At 43.9% G+C, this 22,173-nt stretch overlaps 1 protein-coding gene across 2 annotated transcripts in view; it reads right to left on the bottom strand.

The window, feature by feature from the left end:
- Positions 1 to 2,787: 2,787 nt before the first annotated feature.
- KCNG3 (potassium voltage-gated channel modifier subfamily G member 3) overlaps positions 2,788 to 22,173 on the bottom strand; it is a 43,048-nt gene continuing 23,662 nt past the window's right edge. For both annotated transcript variants that reach the window (XM_040351524.1, XM_040351525.1), the window contains exon 2: positions 2,788 to 3,802. In XM_040351524.1, coding sequence (XP_040207458.1) covers positions 3,154 to 3,802 — 649 coding nt within the window. In that variant the 3' untranslated portion in view covers positions 2,788 to 3,153. The remainder of the gene's footprint in view (positions 3,803 to 22,173) is intronic.

The raw sequence follows: 22,173 nt of genomic DNA on the forward strand, positions 1-22,173 counted from the left end.
AGTTGACCTTGACGATTTTTAAGATCAGGGGCGTGCCACAGATGAGGCAAAGTGAGGCAACCACCCCAGGTGGCACTTGATGGTGGTGGTGGGGGGGGGGGGGACACTAAGATCTGAGTGTCTATACCTGCACCATGACAACCAATAGTGCTGTACGGTCCAGCCACCTGCGACCAGGCAATCAATGACACTGTATGGCTCAGTCACCAGCACTCTAGTAACAAATAATGCATAGCCATACAGCCTCATTGGTTGCTGGACCGGTTTCCCAGCAACCAAAAGGGGGGGGGGGGCAAACATGGGGTGGAATTTGGAGTGTTCACGGGGGGAGGCAACAAAAACAGTGGTTAACCCAAGCATGCTCCTATATAGGATTCTCCAGCAGTGAGAGCTAAATAACCTGACTCTGTTCCTGTCAACCATGGAATTTTGGTGTTCTCACCCATCTGTGCATGTTTCTCTTGTTATCCCCATAATCTAATATATAGTATATATTATGGAGATATCATGGAGATAACTTTGCATACTGTAAAGTTTATATTGGTGACGTCCTTATTCAACCTTACAATGTATGTAACAAGCTATGCAAAATGCTCTAAATGTTTTGTTTTCTAGTTATCCTCAAAGAATACTGTTTTTGAATGAAAGAAAACAAAAAAAAAAACAACTTACTAAATAAAGGAAACACATGCTAAGTGCTGCAACCCATAATGACCAATCAGGTTTCAGTTCTGAGTTCTGATTGACTCCTACAAGTTACTACATCTTGCATATTTTACATTATACTTAAAAGCATGTCAAAACAGGATTATTCTCAGAATCACAATAAAAAGATCTGTGAAATGTGGGTCTAACGTAGCAAATAATCTTGGGGTATATCAGTTATGTTTTACTTTTCGGATATGTCAGGAGTGCTGTTTTTATGCCATGCTTGAAATTACACAGACACTACTAATGGTCTTTAGGTCGTTCGGTCGTTTTTTCCAGCGTTTTTTTCCGGCGTTTTGTCACGCGTATTCATGCTTATTTGCGCGTTTGCATACAGCGTCGTCCGACGTTTTTGTACTCCAACGTTTTTTTATTTTAGCCAATAGGAAAAATGAACATCTTTTCATCATTTGTTGTTATGTTGGTAGATTTTTTTTATCTTCTGCCTGGGTGAAATGTTTTATTGATTAAAGCGACAAAACGCCCGTAGCAAACGCTCGTTGTCGCGCTAGTCGCTTGAATCGAGCGTTTCCATTACTTTCTATGGGAAATAGAAACGCTCAAAAATGCCCAAACCGCCCGATTCCCCCGACAAAAAAGGGTCCGGAACTTGTTTGAGCTTCAGGCATTCGGCGTCAGGCGTTTTGGAGTGGAGATGTGAACCATCTCCATAGGCAATAATGTATTTTTTCCCCGTTAGCGTTTTTGAGAGTCGCGCTTCAGGCGCCAAAACGCTCAGGTGTGAATGCAGCCTTAGGATTGCATTGTTAACATTTGTTCAGTGAGTTGTTCATTTAGATTAGACTAAATGGTGCTAAGATCCCAAGGGCGAATTTTCTTGATAACTATGATCCAAAGATATATAATATAATATAACATTATTGGAGGATAACAAGACAAAGTTTTCTAAAAAGAAAAAAATGTCTGTAGGTGTGGGTGAATAAGGCAGAACAAATACAGTAATTAGTAGTTTATTGCCATGTGATATAATCTAGATGCTACATCCAAAAATTCAGTTTTCATTGTTTTATTACATGGATCCACTGACTTTGCCACATGCGTGTATTATGTTCTTTTCCTTTGTTGTATTTTCAATATAAAAGCCAATGAACAAATGTTATTACATGGGTTTCTCCTTTTAAATATACTGGAACCTTCTGTCTAATATAAATCTGAGGTTGCTGTCTACCGAGGAGAGAAATAAATAGAGCTAATCCAAGTGGAGACAAAATAACATTTCATAGGATAAAACAGTGATTCACAAGAAATGAGGTTTTGCAGTGGTTATATAACTATTTCAAGTGAGAAAGAATTGATTGCTCAACTATGAAATATTTCAGTATGGGAATTGTATGGTTTAGGGAGAAAATAACCATAAGATAAAATAATGAATACCTTTGACTCATGCAGTTTAGTAAATTTACCCTTATATCAAACTAAAGATTGTTAATGAACTGGTGGTAAACAAGTTAGGCCCCGTACACACGACCGAGTTTCTCGGCAGAATTCAGCCAGAAACTCGATCGGAGCTGAATTCTGCCGAGAAACCCGGCCGTGTGTACACTTTCGGCCGAGGAAGCCGACGAGTTCCTCGTCGAGCCAAATAGAGAACATGTTCTCTATTTCCTCGTTGTTCAATGAGGAAAGTTGGCTCGCCGAGATCCTCGGCGGCTTCACACAGAACTCGACGAGCAAAACGATGAGTTTTTCCCGTCGAGTTCCTCGGACGTGTGTACGGGGCCTTATAGTTGTGCAGAGTAGTGCAAAGAAAATACACTGAAAACTTCACAAGGCGTCCTGTAAAATGATGGAAAAATACCCCTCAAAAGAGAAGTTATTTTCTAAAACACTCTCTAATCTGGTGTCCCAGTTTTGGCAGAAGTAGGGACAGTACCAGTTGTGCATTTCTGCTTAGGCTTGGGAAAAGTTCTGGACAGCTGCACTCAAAATGAATGCCTTTATTGTAGAAAGATTATAATCCAAAGATACAAGCCACAGTAAACAGCAAACAGCAGAACACAGGCGCTGACACGTTTCACACGTTCAACAGTGCTTATTCATTCACTGTTGAAAGTGTAAAACGCGTCAGCTCCTGTGTTCCGCTGTTTGCTGTGGCTTGTATTTTTAGATTATCATCTTTTCTACAATAAAGGCATTAATTTTGAGTGTGGCTGTCCAGAACTTTTCCTTACCTAATTGCTATATGCCTAGCCTGCACCTGTTGTTTCCATCTTGAGGGGGAGCTTCATTTCCAGACACCCACCTGGAGCTGTAATTCCTCTTCCCCTTGGAGCTTTAAAACCAATTAAACCAATGTTGGTTTATACCAGGGATGAGACGGATGACACTGTGCTTCCTTACTTGTGCTGCCTGTTAGATACTGAAATTTAAGTAGAAATGGCTACCATTGCGTAATAAAATAAATATATAACAAAGCTTTTGATCCTATTGACTTAAGTATTCATTCGATAAAGTCCTGCCATACCTGGCAGATTTAAATTTCAGTTCGTGATAACACTGTACAAAACTGTGGTATATGAATGTTATAGGCAAGGCCAGAAGAACAATCCCGCTGACAACACAAATTCCACCGAGTATCCTGCCAGGGACAGATATCGGGTACATGTCCCCATAGCCCACCGTGGTCATGGAAATGATCACCCACCAGCAGGCTGCTGGTATGCTGGCATAATCCTCGTTTTTTGTTTCAAGGTCCAGGCCATGCTCCAAGAGCTGAGCAAGTGCGCCAAATATTGACATTGCAACGCAAATAAACACCAACAGCATGACCATCTCCCGATAGCAGCGTTTCAGAGTGAGGCCTAGCGTCTGGAGGCCTAGGAAGTGTCTGGCGAGTTTTATAACCCAAAATATTCTCATCATCCTCAGGACCCTCAGGGTTACCCCAGCCCTTTGCAGTTGCAGGTTTTCGTCAGTGAAAACTGCCATGAAGATGGACACATAATAAGGAGAGATGGCCAGCAAGTCAATGATGTTCAAGGGCTTTCTGACAAAGTCACATTTATTCTTCGAGACAATGAACCTGACGATGCACTCTGCCGTGAACCAGCCAATGCAGATAGCTTCAATTATCCTGTGAAAAGAAAACACACTGAATAATTTATTTCCATAGGAACATTATTAAAAGGACATCATTCTTTGCAATACAATAGTTTTATTAATGTTTTTCTAGATTAGGCAACCTATAAAAGCCTGCAACACTACATACTGAAAAGTAAATGCATATCAATCAAATGGCAGAATACCTAAAAGGAAAGTACCGGTATATTGTTTTTTTTATATGTTTCATTTTAAGGTGGAGACTAAAAAAAATAAAATGTATAATTTTGAAACTGGTATAAAATATTTAAATATGAATAGTTTACATTTTAATTTTCAGCCAACAGGTGAAACGGTAAGCTTTTTTTATGTGTTTTACAGGCTATCCTTATTTGCTTTGCTAAAAAAAGTTCTGTATACAGAGCTTTATAGCTCAAGCTGAAATGTATACAGACAACTAAATATGTCTGAGAAGTGCCTCCTTCTCAGACATATATGCTTGTAACGGAATGACCCGTGACAAACAGAGACTTTGGAAGAATGAGGGGTACTCCTGTACCGGCGTCACCAAGGAGTCTTATGTCTAGGGTCACCTTATGTCCGATAGGGCCATAGGGTGACTGAGAAATTATAGCCTAAATTACAGCACAGGGGACATTACTGATAGCTCAAATTGCAGGAGATATTGCAAAGTGTTGGTTTATTCTATGACTCATCTCTCTGTGTAGACTGTTGACATGCTAATTGAGTCTGGTCCAGGATCTCTCATTATGTATACTAAATACTGTTTTGTGTGTGGAATGGAACTTGTCAAGCTGTATGCAGAGACAGAACGTCTGTCTAAAGATGTGGATTGAGGGGAATTCATTGTGTGATGGTGTTTTGTTTGAATTCTGTTAATGAAGGAATGTGACTTCTCAGGTGCAGTGATTAGGTCATGATAATTATAGACCGGCGCCGAGATGTCTGGAATGTTTAGCAATTAGCCATCTGAAGGTGTATTGAAGCCCCCCCCCCCCCCAGGGTGTGATGTGTGGGTGGAGAGTTTGATTGTTCCTGTAATCACTGAAACATGCCTTGAAAACTGTATATAAACTTGAGAGCTAACCATTAAAAGTGTTCATACATTTTGAAGCAGAGAATAGAGCGGTCAGTCTCATTTTCTGGGGAATTGATATGGATCGTGCCTGCTGGTTTGTCTGTGTGCCGGATAAGCTGTCGTGGGTTGATGGAAGGTTGTAAACGGTGGTGACCGTTACAATGCTCCACTGGAAATTTTAAGCACATGAGGGTCTGAAAGTAAACAGCTTCTGCTGTACACTTTCTCTTAATAAATACCATAGTGCTTAGTGTGCATAGTGCTTTTTGTGTTTAAAATGTGTATTTATACTATATATACACACATAAAATATCAGTTTAAAATAATATAAACCTAAAAATAAAATCGACCTAATACAATAATGCTTTCTCTTTAAAGTGATTGTAAAGTCAGAAGTTTTTTTTTTACCTTAACCACTTAAGGACCGGAAGGATTTGCCCCCTTAATGACCTGGCCATTTTTTTGAGATACGGCACTGCGTCGCTTTAACTGACAATTGCGCTGCGTGCGACGTTGTACCCAAACAAAATTGATGTCCTTTTTTTCCCACAAATAGAATTTTCTTTTGGTGGGATTTGACCCCCTCTGCGGTTTTTATTTTTTGCGCTATAAACAAAAAAAGAGCGACAATTTTGAAAAAAACAAAACAATATTTTTTACTTTTTAGTATAATAAATATTCAAAAAATGCATTAATTTCTAATCAGTTTAGGCCAATATATATTCTTCTACATATTTTTGGTAAAAAAAAATCGCAATAAGCGTATATTGATTGGTTTGCGCAATAGGTATAGTGTCTACAAAATAGGGGATATATTTATGGCTATTTTATTATTTGTTTATTTTTTTGCTAGTAATGGCGGTGATCTGCAAATTTTTTTGGAACCATTGACATTTATACAGCGATCAGAGATAAAAATAGTCACTGATTACTGTATAAATGTCCCTGGCAGGATAGGGGTTAACACTAGGGGGCGGTCAAGGGGTTAAGTGTTTCGTAGGGAGGTGTTTCTAATTGTGGGGGGAGAGGACTGACAGGCAGTAGAAAGGGATCGCTGCTCCTGATCACTGGGAACAGCAGATCTCTCTCTACTCACCTGTCAGAACGGGGATCTGTCTGTTTTCATTGACAAATCCCTGTTCTGGCTATCTGAGGAACGATCGGCCATGAGCATCGACTCCAGCGTTGCATCGTGGGCATGCGCAAAAGTAGCTGACCTACACCTATGGCGATTCGCACAGCTGTACCAACCTGCCGCAGTATAATGACGGCGGCTGGTCGGTAAGCTGTTAATGCTTTTTATGCATTAAGATAAACAACATCCTCCCTAATACTTACCTGAGCCCCATCTAGATCCAGAAATGTTGTAGGAGTGTCTCGGCTGCCTGGGACTCCCCTCCTCATTGGCTGAGACAGTAGCACGGTGTCATTGGCTCCCGCTGCTGTCAATCATAGTCAGTCAGCCAATAGGGAGAGAAAGGGGAGGGGCCAGGCCGAAGCTCCATGTCTAAATAGACACAGGGAGCTGTGGTTCGGCTAGGGTGCCCCCATAGCAAGCTGCTTGCTGTGTGTGGACTCTACAGGAGCAAGGGGCCAGGATGCCAGCGAGGGACCTGAGAAGAGAAGGGATGGGGCTGCTCTGTGCAAAACCACGGCACAGAGCAGGTAAGTATAACATGTATGTTATTTTTAACTAAAAAATGTAGAGTTTAGTATCACTTTAAATAGTAAATAGAAACCATAATAATATAATATATAATGTAATATAACTTATTATATTTATTAAATTTCAGTTTAAATGCAGGCACACTTAAAGGAGTTTTAAAGTCTTGAGGTTGTTCACCTTAATGCATTTTATGCAATAAGGTGAAGAACCTTCTATGGTGCAGCTGCCCATCAGAGCCCCCCTTTTACTTACCTGAACTCATCCGTTCCAGCGACGAGCATGAGCCCAGAAGCTCCAGCCGCTGTCTTGGGTCCTCATTGGATAGATTGATAGCAGCAGGAGCCATTGGCTTCTGCTGCTGTTAAAAAAATGCAGTGACACGGGAGCCGGGGGAGGGGCAAAGTCCTGCTGTCTGTGTCAATGCGGCTTTTCGTGGGCGCCCCTTGACAGTAACGCCCACATGGTGGCAAATTTAAAGGGACGTACCTGTACGCCCATATGCCTGTTCATGGCATTCTGCCGACGTAAATGTTTGTGTGGCGGCCGGCAAGTGGTTAAGGACAGTGCAGCATCACTTGCATTTTGTTTATAATATTATTTCTCTGTTATTAAAAATATAATATTCTAGCATTATAGTAAACATTGCTCTCTTCACATTTATAACTTAATATACTTTTCCCTTGTTCTACTCAGGTGCAAACCTGCAAATGAGGCAACGCCAACGTGATAAAAGAGCCCAGACTTCCTGCAATGTGTGACGTCAACTCCCTGCTCCCCAGCTTTAGCTGCACAGACTTAGTCAATATGTTCTAATTAATAATTAATTCATTAATAACCAGAGTTTATTCTCTTCATCCACCAAACAAATGTAAACCTGCCCTGCAAATTTATATAATATTGGTGGCATTGGGGAAAAATTCAATTCCTTAGTGAGAACACATTGATACATGAGGCTCTTTGTGTGCAGGTAGTCTTAGGCCCCGTACACACGTCCGAGGAACTCGACGTGCCAAACACATCGAGTTCCTCGTCGAGTTCAGTGTGGAAGCCGCCGAGGAGCTCGGCGGGCCGACTTTCCTCATTGAACAACGAGGAAATAGAGAACATGTTCTCTTTTCGGCCCGACGAGTTCCTCGTCGGCTTCCTCGCTGAAAAGTGTACACACGACCGAGTTTCTCGGCAGAATCCAGCTCCGACCGAGTTTCTGGCTGAATTCTGCCGAGAAACTCGGTCGTGTGTATGGGGCCTGAGAAGACTTCACAGGTAATTAGGAAAAGATGAAACCAAGTGGCAAGCTCTGACACATGTTAGCGTCAGAACACAATTATTGCCATAGAATCCAGACTGTCATGATTATTCACTAAAACAATACAGAAAGCAAAGTGCCATACCTATGACAATCAGTCAAAGACTTACTTTTCTGGTTTGCCTCCAGTAAAGTAACATTCGAATGAATGGTATGGGTTTTTGCAATGTGCACTTGCTCTGTTTATTGAATGACCCTGTATACGTGAACTAGACAGGTTTAGTATCAGTTCTAGTATGTAGCTATGCCATTAGAAATTGGATATAGTTTTTCATATTGCACGGAATACCTATGTAGTTTACAATGAACCTGTGCTATGACTACAAAGGAGCTTACATGGGGCTGGGGACTTCTCTGCGCAGAGATCACTGGGTGCTTGTCATTACCCGCAAGATCCCCGTTTGGTCTTCCAGGATTCCTTCCAGGAATCAGATCTCTACTGGGATTCTTCACAGTACGTTGATGTGTTCCCAGTGATGCTGAGTGTGTCCTAGGCAAGAAGGGTACTTAAGTACCAGTCTTTGAAGTGGATGTTGCTGTGTCTTATTGTCAGTTTACCTTTGAACTAAAAGTTCTATAATGCCCCGTACACACGTGCGGGATTTCCGACGGGAAAAGTTCCCGTTGGAAATCCAGAGGGGAAAGCCGAGACCCTGCTCGGTCAGTATTTCCCCCTCCACATGAGAGGTTTTCCCATAGGGAAACTGACAAACCCTGCCGGGCAAAAGTCCACCGGTTTTCCCGGCGGGAAAAAAGAGAGCAGGTTCTCTTTTTTGTCCGGCGGTTTTTGGTCAGTTTTCCCGTCGGAAAAACTACGAGGAGCATACACACGGCCAAAAGCTCTCCTTGCAGTTTTCCCGCCAGGAAAACCGGCCGTGTGTACGAGGCTATAAAACTACCTGCTAGTTGCCTGCCTGATGCTCACCTGAATTCCTTAATTGACCTGATTAAACTCTTGATGGCTTCGACCCAAGCTTGGACCTGACTATTCTCTCACATGCCACAACTCCTGCCAGAAACCTGGACCACTCTATTGTCTACAGCAGGCATGTCCAAAGTCCGGCCGGGGGCCAATTGCAGCCCCCCTGGTGATTTAATATGGCCCCCCTGGAGATTTGGACATATATAGCCATTGCAGCCTCACATGTGCCTTGTGCCCTGGGGGCCACAAAAGATAAATACCGTATTTATCGGCGCTGCCTCGGAGGGGACAGGACATGCGCCGTCAGATTACATAAAGAGAATCTCCTGTTTACTCGGCAGCATCTGTAATAGGAAGTCCCGTTTCCTGGGATGCCATTGGATGACTGTTCTGTTTATCATAGGAGGCGGGACTTTGTATTTAAGAGGCCACGAGTAAACAAGAAATTCTCCTGTTTGTAATCTGACAGCACTTGTCCCTCCCGGTCCCCTCCGAGGCTGCAGATGGGCATCGATCAGGCTGCACTGATAGCAATGGTAAGGCTGCATTCATGGCACATGTGAGGCTGCATTGATTGCAATGATAAGGCTGCATTGATTGCAATGGTAAGGCTGCATTGATTGCAATGGTAAGGCCTCATTCATGGCAATGGTGAGGCTGCATTCATGGCAATGGTGAGGCTGCATTCATGGCAAAGGTGAGGCTGCATTCATGGCAATGGTAAGCCTGTACGTGTTATACGCTGATAAATACGGTATATCCAAATAACACGTCCAAGCTCAACCTTAGTCCTGAGCAGCACTCAGGGATTCGTTGGGGCCACAAAAGAGATATATACAGTATATCCAAATAACACGCCTGAGCTCATCTCTTCACCACATACAGCTACAAAGGCAAGAGAATTCTCGTTAAGCAGTGTATTAGTGCTCGGGCAAGCACACTTAGATCATTTTAATGGTTCAAAGAATGTCAGGCAAAATGGTCGGCCCTCGAGCATGTTCTCTTCATCAAATGTGGCCCTCTTTAAAAAAAATTAGGACACCCCTGGTCTACAGTCTCCACATTATAGCTCCTCTGTTCTAGCCATGGCCTTAGTGGTGCAACTTTGTTGACTGTGAACTAGTGCCAGTTTTCAGCAAAGAAAACTTCAAAATGAGCTTGGGAGTTTGTACATGTGAACTAATATTCTAGTATAGCTGAGTTACTGTAGTGGTAGATTTGCACATGTGTGAACCACAGACAGATTTTTAAAAATGTCCATATGTTTAATAATAAACAATATTTATAGCCCATAATGAACAGCAGACTAAAATTAGACCCTTTATAAAGCTCTGAACTGCCACATTTCAGCTATAGGTGGTGGTGCTGCTGGTACAAGTAAAATAGGATGGTTGAGTGAGGTGTATAGTGGGAACAATTCATGTATCTTAACCCTTATTACACTATATTACCAGCTTTGATGGTTGTACAGAAGGCCATTTGTTAGCTGTTCTCCTCATGATGACTGCAGGATGAAAATATATTTGACAACGTGTGTAGTACATTTTATTTTTTTATTTATTAATGTTCTTTCTTGCTTGCGTCCACAATGTCTATAATAATAGGTCTCATAAAAGAGATTTTATGTCCTGACTGAGCAGCCTAAAGGGAACCTATGGTTTGCCAACAAGGCCTATAGCAAAAAGATCATAATAATGGCAGCCCCACCAACAGCACATAGTTATCATCTGTTTCCACATACACCCAGGTATAGGGGAGCATGTAAGTCACTTCAATTCACCCCAGGCAATAGTGGTGTTGGTTGCCATTTGGTCTCTTATGCCCTGTACACACGGACGGTTTTCCCGTCGGAATAAGCTCAGGCGGTTTTCACAACGGAATTCTGCTCAAGCTGTCTTGCATACACTCGGTCACACCAAATTCCGACCGTCAAGAACGCGGTGACATACAAAACACTACGACGAGCCGAGGAAAATGAAGTTCAATGCTTCCGAGCATGCGTCGACTTGATTCTGAGCATGCATGGTATTTAGTTTGTCGGAATTGCATCCAGACGAACGAAAATTCCCTTTTTTTTTCATCGGAAAAATTGAGAACATGTTTTCTATCTAATTCCGTCAGAAAGTCTGATGGGGCATACACACGGACGGAATATCCGATTAAAAACCTTCTGTTTGACTTTTTCCGTCGGAATTTCCACTCGTGTGTGTAGCACCTGGCTACCTTCAGAGCCGTTTGCTATGTTAAATTTAGGGGAGAATTCAGAGAAGTAGTTAGCTCTGAATTCGTTTGACTGTTTAAATTTGGGTCTCTGCTCTGGCTTGGCTGTACTGTGGGCTAACCTTTTGTCCGGGGACTCCCGTCACCCCGGACGGCAGGTGGCAGCAGTGGGGTCAAGTGAGTCTGAGTACCACTCCTTGGCAGCCAGTCAGGGGTTGGCTGCCTCGCTGTGCATGCTGGGAGGGGGTATAAAGGGGGCAGACGCCATTGCCTTAAGGTTCTTCCTCGTGTGGCGCCCACCATTGGGGTAGCCATTCCACGACACCTCCGCATATGGCCCTCCTGGCCGAGGTCGGCATGGGTAGCAGTGTTCCTGGTTCCGGGACCACGTTGGCCCGGAGCAATTGATCTGCTGTGTGGGCCCAGTAGTCGACTTGGACCCCAATCTGGAGGGGGTCCCGAGCTGTCCATCCGATTGGAGGAAGCTGACCGATGAGGAGTCTGTCCGAAGGATACCAAGCACGAGGCTGGTGTTCCAGGAAGGGCCTGTCCATTCATCGGGGGACTACCTGGGATCTGACAGGCTGGATGTTGGTCGCCTGTCAGTCGCTAATTTGCAAAACTACCTGAAGGAGATCCGGGTGCTGATTCTACTGAGAGAGGATTCCGGATCATAATTGTCTCCATTCTTTTAGGAGGGTTTGTGGTAGAGACTTGATCCTAAGTTCGAGTGACACTCTGGCTGCCAGGCTGGTGAGAGAGGCCTGTACAGGTGCGCTATACCCACTCCGGCTGGAGTGGCGAAGTAAAGTGTTGTTGGAAGCAGGACTGTTTTCTGTATGCAGTTACACCTGAATCTGCTGTCTCCTATTTGCTATCCCTTCACCTTTCTACTGTTTAATTGTTTTTACCCGGCTGGGTAATAAAAGAACAGAAAAGATGTGGACATTCCCTTTACTACAACCAGGGGCGGACTGACAACTCATGGGGACCCCAGGCAATAGAAGATTATGGGGTACCCGTGGCCACCAAGCCAGGAAGCAGTACAGAGGCAGAGCAGCTAAAATCTCTGGATTTTCACATCAAAAGCATGTCGGTTTTGGACATATCAGGGACAGATGTAAAAAAAAACACAGATTTTTACATACTGTCCCTGGTTTTACTGAGCCTGGCAACCCTGATGGGGCCCCCTAGTGGTATGGGGCCCTCGGGCAGTGCCCGAGTGCCTCAATGGTCAGTCCGCCCCTGACTACAACTCTCATCAAGTACCCTAGATGGCGGAGATACAGAGGTAACATGCCACCCAAAACAAACCAGCAGCTCCTTCGGGGGTAGTGCTATATGTACAAGGCATTAGGCACTGTTATAGTGATGACATGAACTGGAGTATAAATGGAAGTTGGTCTTCAGTACAGCTCCTGATGGTGAAGATCAATGACTTAGATCAATGGGAACTTTAACAGACATTATTAAAAAAATTTAACTGACAAAAAATTTAAAAATAATAGACAAAAACATTCCACTTTGTTTTAATCCAGAAAGTAATACACAGATGTTAGTTTACTAAAGGCAAATAGTCTGCTCATTATATCACAGTAGTGGCACTTTGCAAGGGTTTCGGCAGAGCTTAGTAGATGAGGTGAAGTTCTGCTGATTTCCATCATCCAATCATGTACAAGCTATTTTCCTTGCACCTGGGTATTCTTTGCAAGTGAAACTTCACCACATTCACTAAGTTCTGGTGCAAATTCCCTTGCAAAAGTGAACAGCCTATTTTCCTTTGGTAAATCAGCTTCATTATGTATAAGATACTACGGGCCAGATTCACAGAAGAAGTACGTCGGCGTATCTACTGATACACCGGCGTACTTTCAAATTTGCCGCGTCATATCTTTAGTTTGAATCCTCAAACCAAGATACGACGGCTTCTGGCTTTGATCCGACAGGCGTACGGCTTCGTACGCCTTCGGATCGTAGGTGCAATACTTCGGCGCCCACTGGGTGGAGTTTGCGTCGTTTTCCGTGTCGGGTATGCTAATTAGCTTTTTCCGGCGATCCACGAAGGTACACGCGGCCGTCGCATTCTCTTACGTCGTCGCTAGTCGGCTTTTCCGGGCGTATAGTTAAAGCTGCTATTTCGTGACGTATAGATAGACCTGCCATGTTAAAGTATGGCCATCGTTCCTGCGTTGAATTTAGAATTTTTTTTTGCGTAAGTCGTCCGTGAATAGGAAAGGACGTAACTCACGTCTACGTTCAAAAAATTACGTTGGTGCGACGTCATTTCGCGCAAATCACGGCGGGAAATTTCGAAACGGAGCATACGCAATTCAATCGGCGCGGGGACGCGCTTCATTTAAATGAATCACGCCCCCTACCCGCCCAATTTGAAATACGTGCCGAGAAATACACTACGCCGCCGTAACTTACGGCGCGAAATCTTCCTGGATTCGAAATTCCGCCAGGTAAGATACGGCGGCGTAGCATATCTCTGATACACTGCGCCAGGGCAATTCTTTATGAATCTGGCCCTACACGTCTTATTTTACTAGTTGGGTAGTTGCTAACAAAGTCAGTGACTTGCTAATTTTTTTTTTATGTCCTGGAGACTCTGGTAACGAGATGTCCAATAAAATCACAACATTGAGAGTGGTCCATCTCTTCTGTAGCACACGGGTAGAGCTGGAAATTACAGTAAAACTGTTATTCCCTGTATACACGATCGGTCAATCCGATGAGAACGGTCTGATGGATTTTTCCATCAGTTAACCAATAAAGCTGACTGATGGTCAGTCGTGCGTACACACCATCAGTTAAAAAAACGATCGTGTCAAAACGCGGTGACGTAAAACACAACGACGTGCTGAAAAAAACGAAGTTCAATGCTTCCAAGCATGCGTCGACTTGATTCTGAGCATGCTTGGGTTTTTAACCGATGGACGTGCCTACAAACGATCGTTTTTTTTCTATCGGTTAGGTATCAATCGGTTAATTTTAAAACAAGTTTCACATTTTTTAACCGATGGATAAATAACCGATGGGGCCCACACACGATCGGTTTGGTCTGATGAAAACGGTCCATCAGACCGGTCTCATCGGATTGACCGATCGTGTGTACGCGGCATTAGGTGATTGGTGAAATTCACTAGAAGGGGATCATTTCATTTTGGGCTGACGTAACCTTTAAAGTACACCTGTCATGAAAAAGATATGTATAATTTATTTTCTGACCTCTCTTGAAAATGCTAGCTACCTACCTATCACACTGATGCTTTGTGACATCAATTTCATAAGCTATGGTTGGAAAGGTCAGAGATATATGTGTTGAGTTTAGGGTTGTCCCGATACCGATACTAGTATCGGTATCGGGACCGATTCCAAGTATTTGCGGGAGTACTCGTACTCCCGCAAATACCCCCGATACCCATATAGAATACTTACAAACCCCCCTTCCCCCCCCCGCCGCCGCCGCGACGCCGCATCCCGCCGCCATTCGCCGCATCCCCGCTGCCGCCGACTGTGTAATACGCCGGGAACATTACAGCTTTGAATAGCTGTAATGATTCGCACCGCACATAGACACTCCCCCTCGCTCGGGTGAACTGTCCAATCCCGAGCGAGGGGGAGTGTCTATACGCAGCGCGGCGCCAATCATTACAGCGATTCAAAGTTGTAATGTTCCCGGCGTATTACACAGTCGGCGGCAGCGGGGATGCAGGTAAGCGGGACATGGCTGCATGGGGGGAGACGCTGGATGGGGGGAGACGCTGGATGGGGGGAGACAATGGCTGCATGGGGGGAGACGCTGGATGGGGGGAGACGCTGGCTGCATGGGGGGAGACGCTGGCTGCATGGGGGGAGACAATGGCTGGATGGGGGGAGACAATGGCTGGATGGGGGGAGACAATGGCTGGATGGGGGGTGACAATGGCTGGATGGGGGGAGACAATGGCTGGATGGGGGGAGACAATGGCTGGATGGGGGGAGACAATGGCTGCATGGGGGGTGACAATGGCTGGATGGGGGGTGACAATGGCTGGATGGGGGTGACAATGGCTGGATGGGGGGTGACAATGGCTGGATGGGGGGTGACAATGGCTGGATGGGGGGTGACAATGGCTGGATGGGGGGTGACAATGGCTGGATGGGGGGAGACAATGGCTGGGGGAATACATTGCTGGATGGGGGGTGACAATGGCTGGATGGGGGGATACATTGCTGCATGGGGGGAGACAATGGCTGCATGGGGGGAGACAATGGCTGCATGGGGGGAGACATTGGCTGCATGGGGGGTGACAATGGCTGCATGGGGGGTGACAATGGCTGGATGGGGGGAGACAATGGCTGGATGGGGGGATACATGGCTGTATCTGTGGGGGGACATCGCTGCATTTGGGGACACATTTTAAAAAAAGTATCGGTATTCGGTATCGGCGACTACTTGAAAAAAAGTATCGGTACTTGTACTCAGTCCTAAAAAAGTGGTATCGGGACAACCCTAGTTGAGTTCCTCCAGGGAGTCCTTGAAAAGGAGAAATGTCTTATGCCGCGTACACACGATCGGTCCATCCGCTGAGAACGGACCGATGGACCGTTTTCATAGGTTAACCGATGAAGCTGACTGATGGTCCGTCGCGCCTACACACCATCGGTTAAAAAAACCATCGTGTCAGAACGCGGTGACATAAAACACAACGACGTGCTGAAGTTCAATGCTTTCAAGCATGCGTCGACTTGATTCTGAGCATGCGTGGATTTTTAACCGATGGTCATGCCTACTAACGATCGGTTTTGTCCTATTGGTTAGGAATCCATCGGTTAAATTTAAAACAAGTTGGCTTTTTTTTAACCGATGGTTAAATAACCTATAGGGCCCACACACGATCGGTTTTGACCGATGAAAATGGTCCATGAGACCGTTGTCCTCTGTTTAACCTATCGTGTGTACGAGGCCTTAATGTCCTTTGGGAAGGTTTCAAGTTTTTTGTTGCAAGGCCATAGTTCCATGTTGTGACTTTTCATACTTTTAGTTTACATCTTATCTTTTAAGGCTATGTTAGCTTACCTTAATTTGAGGGTATGTTATTAATATTTACACATCAGCTTTCTGCTTTATAAATTCTTAAGTAGCAGCTGGTTCAATGTACGCTGTCTAATCTATCCACTGAGATGCCAGTGGTGGAACTAATACATACAGTAGCTTCTATGGGATTCAGAGAGAAGGAGATCCATAATTAGATTCTTCAGTCTTCAAAAATTCCCACCAGAATCCTATCTCATGATTCCTGTAAGCTTGAATGAATATAAGTAAATCCGAAAAAAATTAAAACATAATTTTTAACCACTTCAGCCCCGGACCATTTGGCTGCCAAATGACCGGGCCACTTTTTGCGATTCGGCACTGCGTCGCTTTAACTGACAATTGCGCGGTCGTGCGACGTGATTCCCAAACAAAACATCATTTTTTCTTACAAATAGAGCTTTCCTTTGGTGGTATTTGATCACCTCTGCGGTTTTAATTTTTTTGCGATATAAATAAAAATAGAGTGACAATTTTGAAAAAAATGCAATATTTTTTACTTTTTGCTATAATAAATATCGTCTAAAAATATATATAAAAAAATATTTTTTCCTCAGTTTAGGCCAATATGTATTCTACTTCATATTATTGGTAAAAAAATTGCAATAAGCGTATATTGATTGGTTTGCACAAAAGTTATAGCGTCTACAAAATAGGGGACACACTTTTATGGCAATTTTATTAATGATTTGTTTTTTACTAGTAATGGCGGCAATAAGCGATTTTTATTGTGACTGCGACATTATGGCGGACATATCGAACACTTTTGACGCTATGTTGGGACCATTCACATTTATACAGCGATCAGTGCTATAAAAATGCGACTGGCAGTGAAGGGGTTAACCACTAGGGGGCTAGGAAGGGGTTAAGTGTGTCCTAGAGAGTGATTCTAACTGTTAGGTGGCGTGGCTTACTGTGATACGTCACTGATCGCTGCTCCCGATGAAAGGGAGCAGACGATTAGTGTTGTGTCACTAGGCAGAACAGGGAGAGGCCTTGTTTACACTGGCATCTCCCCGTTCTGCATCTCTGTGACCCGATCGTGGGACACCGGCGGACATCTTGGGGCACGGTTGCGGAGCTCGTGGCAGGGGCGCGCACGCGCCCGCACACGCGAAACTCAAAGTGACATATATATACGTCACTTTGCGCAGCTGTGCCATTCTGCCAACGTATATCCTCGTGACACGGTTGTCAAGCGGTTAATATCTACTTATAAGTAGATACATTTAAGTTGTAATATAAATCTTATTTGTTGTGTACTAAGAATAAAATGTATATACAGTATGTATATTTATGTATATGTAAAAAGTTTAGAGTTTAAGTGATACCCTTTATTAACAACTTAAAATGTTAATAACTTAAAGTGATATTAAAGGCAATGTTTTGTTTTTTTTTAAATAACAAACATGTTATTCTTACCTGCTCTGTGCAGTGATTTTGCACAGAGCAGCCCCGACCTTCTTCTTCTCAGGTTCCCTGCCGGCTTCCTGACCCCTCCCTCCTGCTGAATGCCCCTAGAGCAAACGGCTTTCTGTGGTGGCACGCAAGCAGGCTCGCTCCTGAGTCACTGCCCTGTGTGTCCATTCAGACACAGAGCCGTGGCTCAGCCCTATCCCCTCTCTCTTCTCATTGGCTCACTGGCTGTGATCGAGGAGGAAGAGTCCCTGGAGAGTCAAGGCTCTTGTGCACATCATTTTTTACCTTCATGCATAGAATGCATAAAGGTAAAAAAAACTTGAGCCTTTAGAACCACTTTAAGCTGTTAAAGATACAAGCTTTTGGGCTAACTTTTGGGCTGCCTTCTCCAGGCTTTATACTGTATATTGAGAATAGACTGTGAAATGTATAAAGCCTGAAGAATCGATAGAAGAAAGATTGCATTTTAAAACTTAAACAAGCCAATAAAGGTTATCACCCCCATTGAAAACGTCCTTGATGACGAAACGCGTCTGCGAGGCCACGCAGTGACGTCACCACGCAGAGGAGGAGGGCTCCTTGTATGCCGGCCGGCATTTGTTTGGGTTTTTACATGCTGTTTTAATCCTTATGTTTGTGAGTATATCACATTTTTTTAATAAACCCTTTTGTAAAATGGAGTTACGCTATGGTGCACCTCTCTTTTATGTCCTAACCGAATGAATTGGAGCTGTTTGCCATCGAGTGCCTGCTGTTAACCCTTTCCATCCTGGGTTCCTGAGGAGCTAAAGGCCGCGGCTGGGCTATAGCCAAATGCTCGATTTGCTTGCCCTCTGGTAAGCGGCCTCTTATTCCAGTGGAGGGTTCACCTATATTGCCATACATGTCACTTGGTGGTGTGGAATTTAGGACATTATCTGCAGTGATCCAATTAGTAGGAGTCCTATCAAGCTCGAGAGAGGGACGAGACAGGGTTGCCCCCTTTCACCGCTCCTGTTCGCACTTGCCATGGAACCCCTTGCTATCAAAACTAGATTAAATAGAGACATACAGGGGTTTAGAAGGGGTTTAGAGGAAGACAAGATATCGCTCTTTGCGGACAATGTCCTGTTCTTTGTAGGAAACGTGGATAGCTCGCTGACCACAGTGGTCCAAATGGTTGGGGAGTTTGGAAGGTTTTCGGGATTAATTGTCAACTGGGATAAGTCGGCCCTACTTCCAATAGATCCGTTAGGCGACCAGACAATAGCCGAAATGCCCCAGTTGAAAATCTCAACAAAATTGAAATATTTAGGGGTCTGGATCACTAGTGAGGTCAAGGAGTATACCAGCAATAATATAGCTCCACTGTTGTTGAAACTGAGATTAAAAAAAGATATCTGGAGCCGCCTCCCCCTTTCTGTAGCTGGGAGATGCAATCTGATAAAAATGATCTGGCTCCCACAGATATTATATGTTCTTCATAACTCTCCAATTTGGGTGAACCAAATATGGTTTAAACGAATGGAAACACTATTCAGGGAGTTAATGTGGAAGGGTGGCCAGGCCAGAATCAGATTGCAGACCATGCAACTCCCAGTGAAGGAGGGGGGATGGCGGTCCCACACCCGAGAACATATTTCTTGGCATCTCAGCTACAGCATATAGTGGGGTGTGGTTCCCAAAATCCGGGCAATAACGGTTTTAGATTAATGCTATCAAGGGCCCCACATAAAATTCTAATAGAAGCCCTGGAGGCCAACTCATTCTATCATCAGTGCCCAACTGTAAAGCTAATTAACAAAGTGTGGCAGACCACGAAAGCTCTGCTGGGATATACTGGTGTAACTGAGTTTGCCCCCCTTTGGCATAATGAGAAACTAACAGAACTTAAAGATATAGAAATTCCTAAAATCTGGGAGAACCAAGGGATAACACGGTTACTACACATGTATGAGGGAAACTGTATTAAAACGTTTTCGGAACTGAGAGATAAATTTAACATACCAAATAAAACATTTTTTAAGTATCTACAGATTAGACATGCCCTCCAGACCCAGTTTAAGATCCATCAGATGGTCAAGACTCATACCCCTGCGCTTCTTAAAATGATTCAGACTAATATCACAAAAGGTCAAATCTCTGTACTATATGATAAATTGGGGGCTAAAGCTATAAGTCAAATCGGGGTCTCCAGGAGCCGAGAAAGGTGGGAAAGAGACATTGGGTTGTTAACCTCAGAGCAGTGGAACGAAATCTTATACAGAGAAACATTGGTGTCAATTGCCCCAGCACAGAGATTGTCCCATCTATTTCTACTGCACCGGGTCAATTATACACCTAAAAAAATGTTTGAACTAGGCTGGAACCCAAGAGATGAATGCCCCAGGTGCAAGGCAACAGGGGATCTTATCCACATGTTCTGGAGATGCCCCAAGCTTTTTAGATATTGGACAGAAGTGATAAACAGGGTCAATAAAATATTTAAGACTTCCTTAGAGCCGGAGGCCAGAACTTGCCTGCTAGGAGTTATCGAAGATCATAGAATCCCCGCAGGAGCTTTGGAAAGTGTGCTTAGGTGCCTATTCCAAGCTCGGAAGCTAATAGCACAGAGATGGCAAGCGCATGCTCCTCCATCAATTGAGAACTGGGTAGAAACCATCAATGCATTGATTTGGTGCGAGAGGGTGGCCTTTATTAAACAAGGAAACTATAATAGATTTAGAAGAGTGTGAGGGCCTTGGTTGGTAGAAATGGGAGTTCCCTTGGAGAGATAGCCTCTATATGGGGTGCGTAAATCTCCCCAACTCAGAAATTGTTAATGCTCTCTAACGACAAGGAGAAATCAAGCTCCCTTTGTTCTCTTTGGCTTCTGATCGGCTCGATTCCTTTTCTAGGTCTCTTAGACTTGACTTTTTTCTTCTTTTTTTTTTTCTTCTCCTCTCTATTAACTAATTAAAAGACAAGCCCAGACAAAGATACCTGCTCCTATCTTTCTATAAGATTAGCAGGGGGGGTGGGAGGGGGGAGAAGAGAGGGAGGGGATATGTTAAATCAATGAATTTAAACAATATATGCTTGTCTACATATATCAATAGAATTGAACTACAATATGTACATTACTGATATGTAAACATATAAATCTGTTTTTATATTTATTCTTTGGAAAACAATAAAGAGAAATTAAGATAAAAAAAAAAAGTAGGAGTCCTATGCTAATCACTCAAGTGTTATGCTACACTTTCCCACGGACTTGTATATATTTGAGAGTGATTCATGGTGCAAGATACATGTATATGGACTTTAATATACCTTATCCTCTGAGATTCTTATCAAAAATGTTGTAATATTTGTGGCGCGGCTTTTTGTTTATGAAATTTGTGTATCGCACGCCAGCTGCTGCCTATAGTGTGTTTTTTAGTGGTATTATTAGCTCAGTTTTTGTGTTTTTTCCAAAGGTTATCATTAACCTCTGGGGATATATCCCCAAACCCAGGGCCTCCATCACTTAATTACACCCATCACCCTGCACCCTCTGGCAGCATCGACATTCCACACATTTTATTTCCCATTCCTCTTCGTCCCAAAACCAGACTCCCCGTTTTATGCGCCCTCTGGAATGCCCGCATTGTCTGTAACAAACTCATGTCTCTCCACGGCCTCTTTATCGCTAACTCATTTAATCTACTCGCCATTACTGAAACTTGGCTTCATTAATCCGACGCTGCATCCGACGCTTCTACTGCCCTCTCCCATAGTTATATTCTCTGGACTCACTCCCCAGGGCTTGGTGGACATAAGGGAGAGGGTGTGGGAATCCTTCTCTCCCTACATAGTAGCTTTCATGTACTTCACGCAACCTCCTTCTCTGTCACTCTCCACATTTGAGTCCCACTGCATTCATCTTTTCTCTCCAGTTCCTCTAAGGATAGTTGTGATCTACTGGCCCCCTGCAACGGTATTAGACTTTTTTACTGACTTCTCTGCCTGGCTACCCTACTTTCTCTCTTCTGAAATCCCCACAATCATCCTTGGTGACTTCAACATCCCTGTAATACTAACACTCCTGCTACTTCCAAACTTCTCAATCTAACCTCCTCCATTGACCTTAAGCAATGGATACCTGCTTCTACTCACTCTGATGGCAATACCCTTGACCTGGTTTTCTCCCACCTATGCACTCTGTGCAACCTCTCCAACTATCCTTTCCCGCTCTCTGACCACCACCTTATTAGTTTAATTCTCTCCCTCTCCTCCACTCTCTCTCCCTCCAACCGCCTAACAGTTAAGCCTCGTACACACGACTGAGAATCTCGTAAAGAAAAAACCTGTAGTTTTCCCTGATTCTTGGCAAGAAACTCTTGCCGCCCGAGTGTACAGACTTTCGTTTCAAAAGAATTGCGGTTCTCTTAAATGGAAAGAACGCGGCGATGTCATCGCGTATGACGAGCATGCACTCGTCACATTCGATGTCGTCGCCGCCATCTTGCTTCACCCTACCAATGCCGTGGAAGCTACCGCGCATGCGTTGAAGTAATTTCGAGCATGCGCGGGTTTCCATGGCGACAGGTAAGTATACACACTCTCGGGTTTCTCGTCGGGAAACAGGCCGACAAGAATCTCGGCGAGAAAAAAGAGAGCAGGTTCTCTTTTTTTCTCGTTGAGATTCTGGCCAGATTTCCTGACGAGAAAGTTGAATGCCTCGTACATACGA

The sequence above is a fragment of the Rana temporaria genome, chromosome 4, assembly GCF_905171775.1.
Source record: "Rana temporaria chromosome 4, aRanTem1.1, whole genome shotgun sequence".
Classification (NCBI taxonomy): Eukaryota; Metazoa; Chordata; class Amphibia; order Anura; family Ranidae; genus Rana; species Rana temporaria.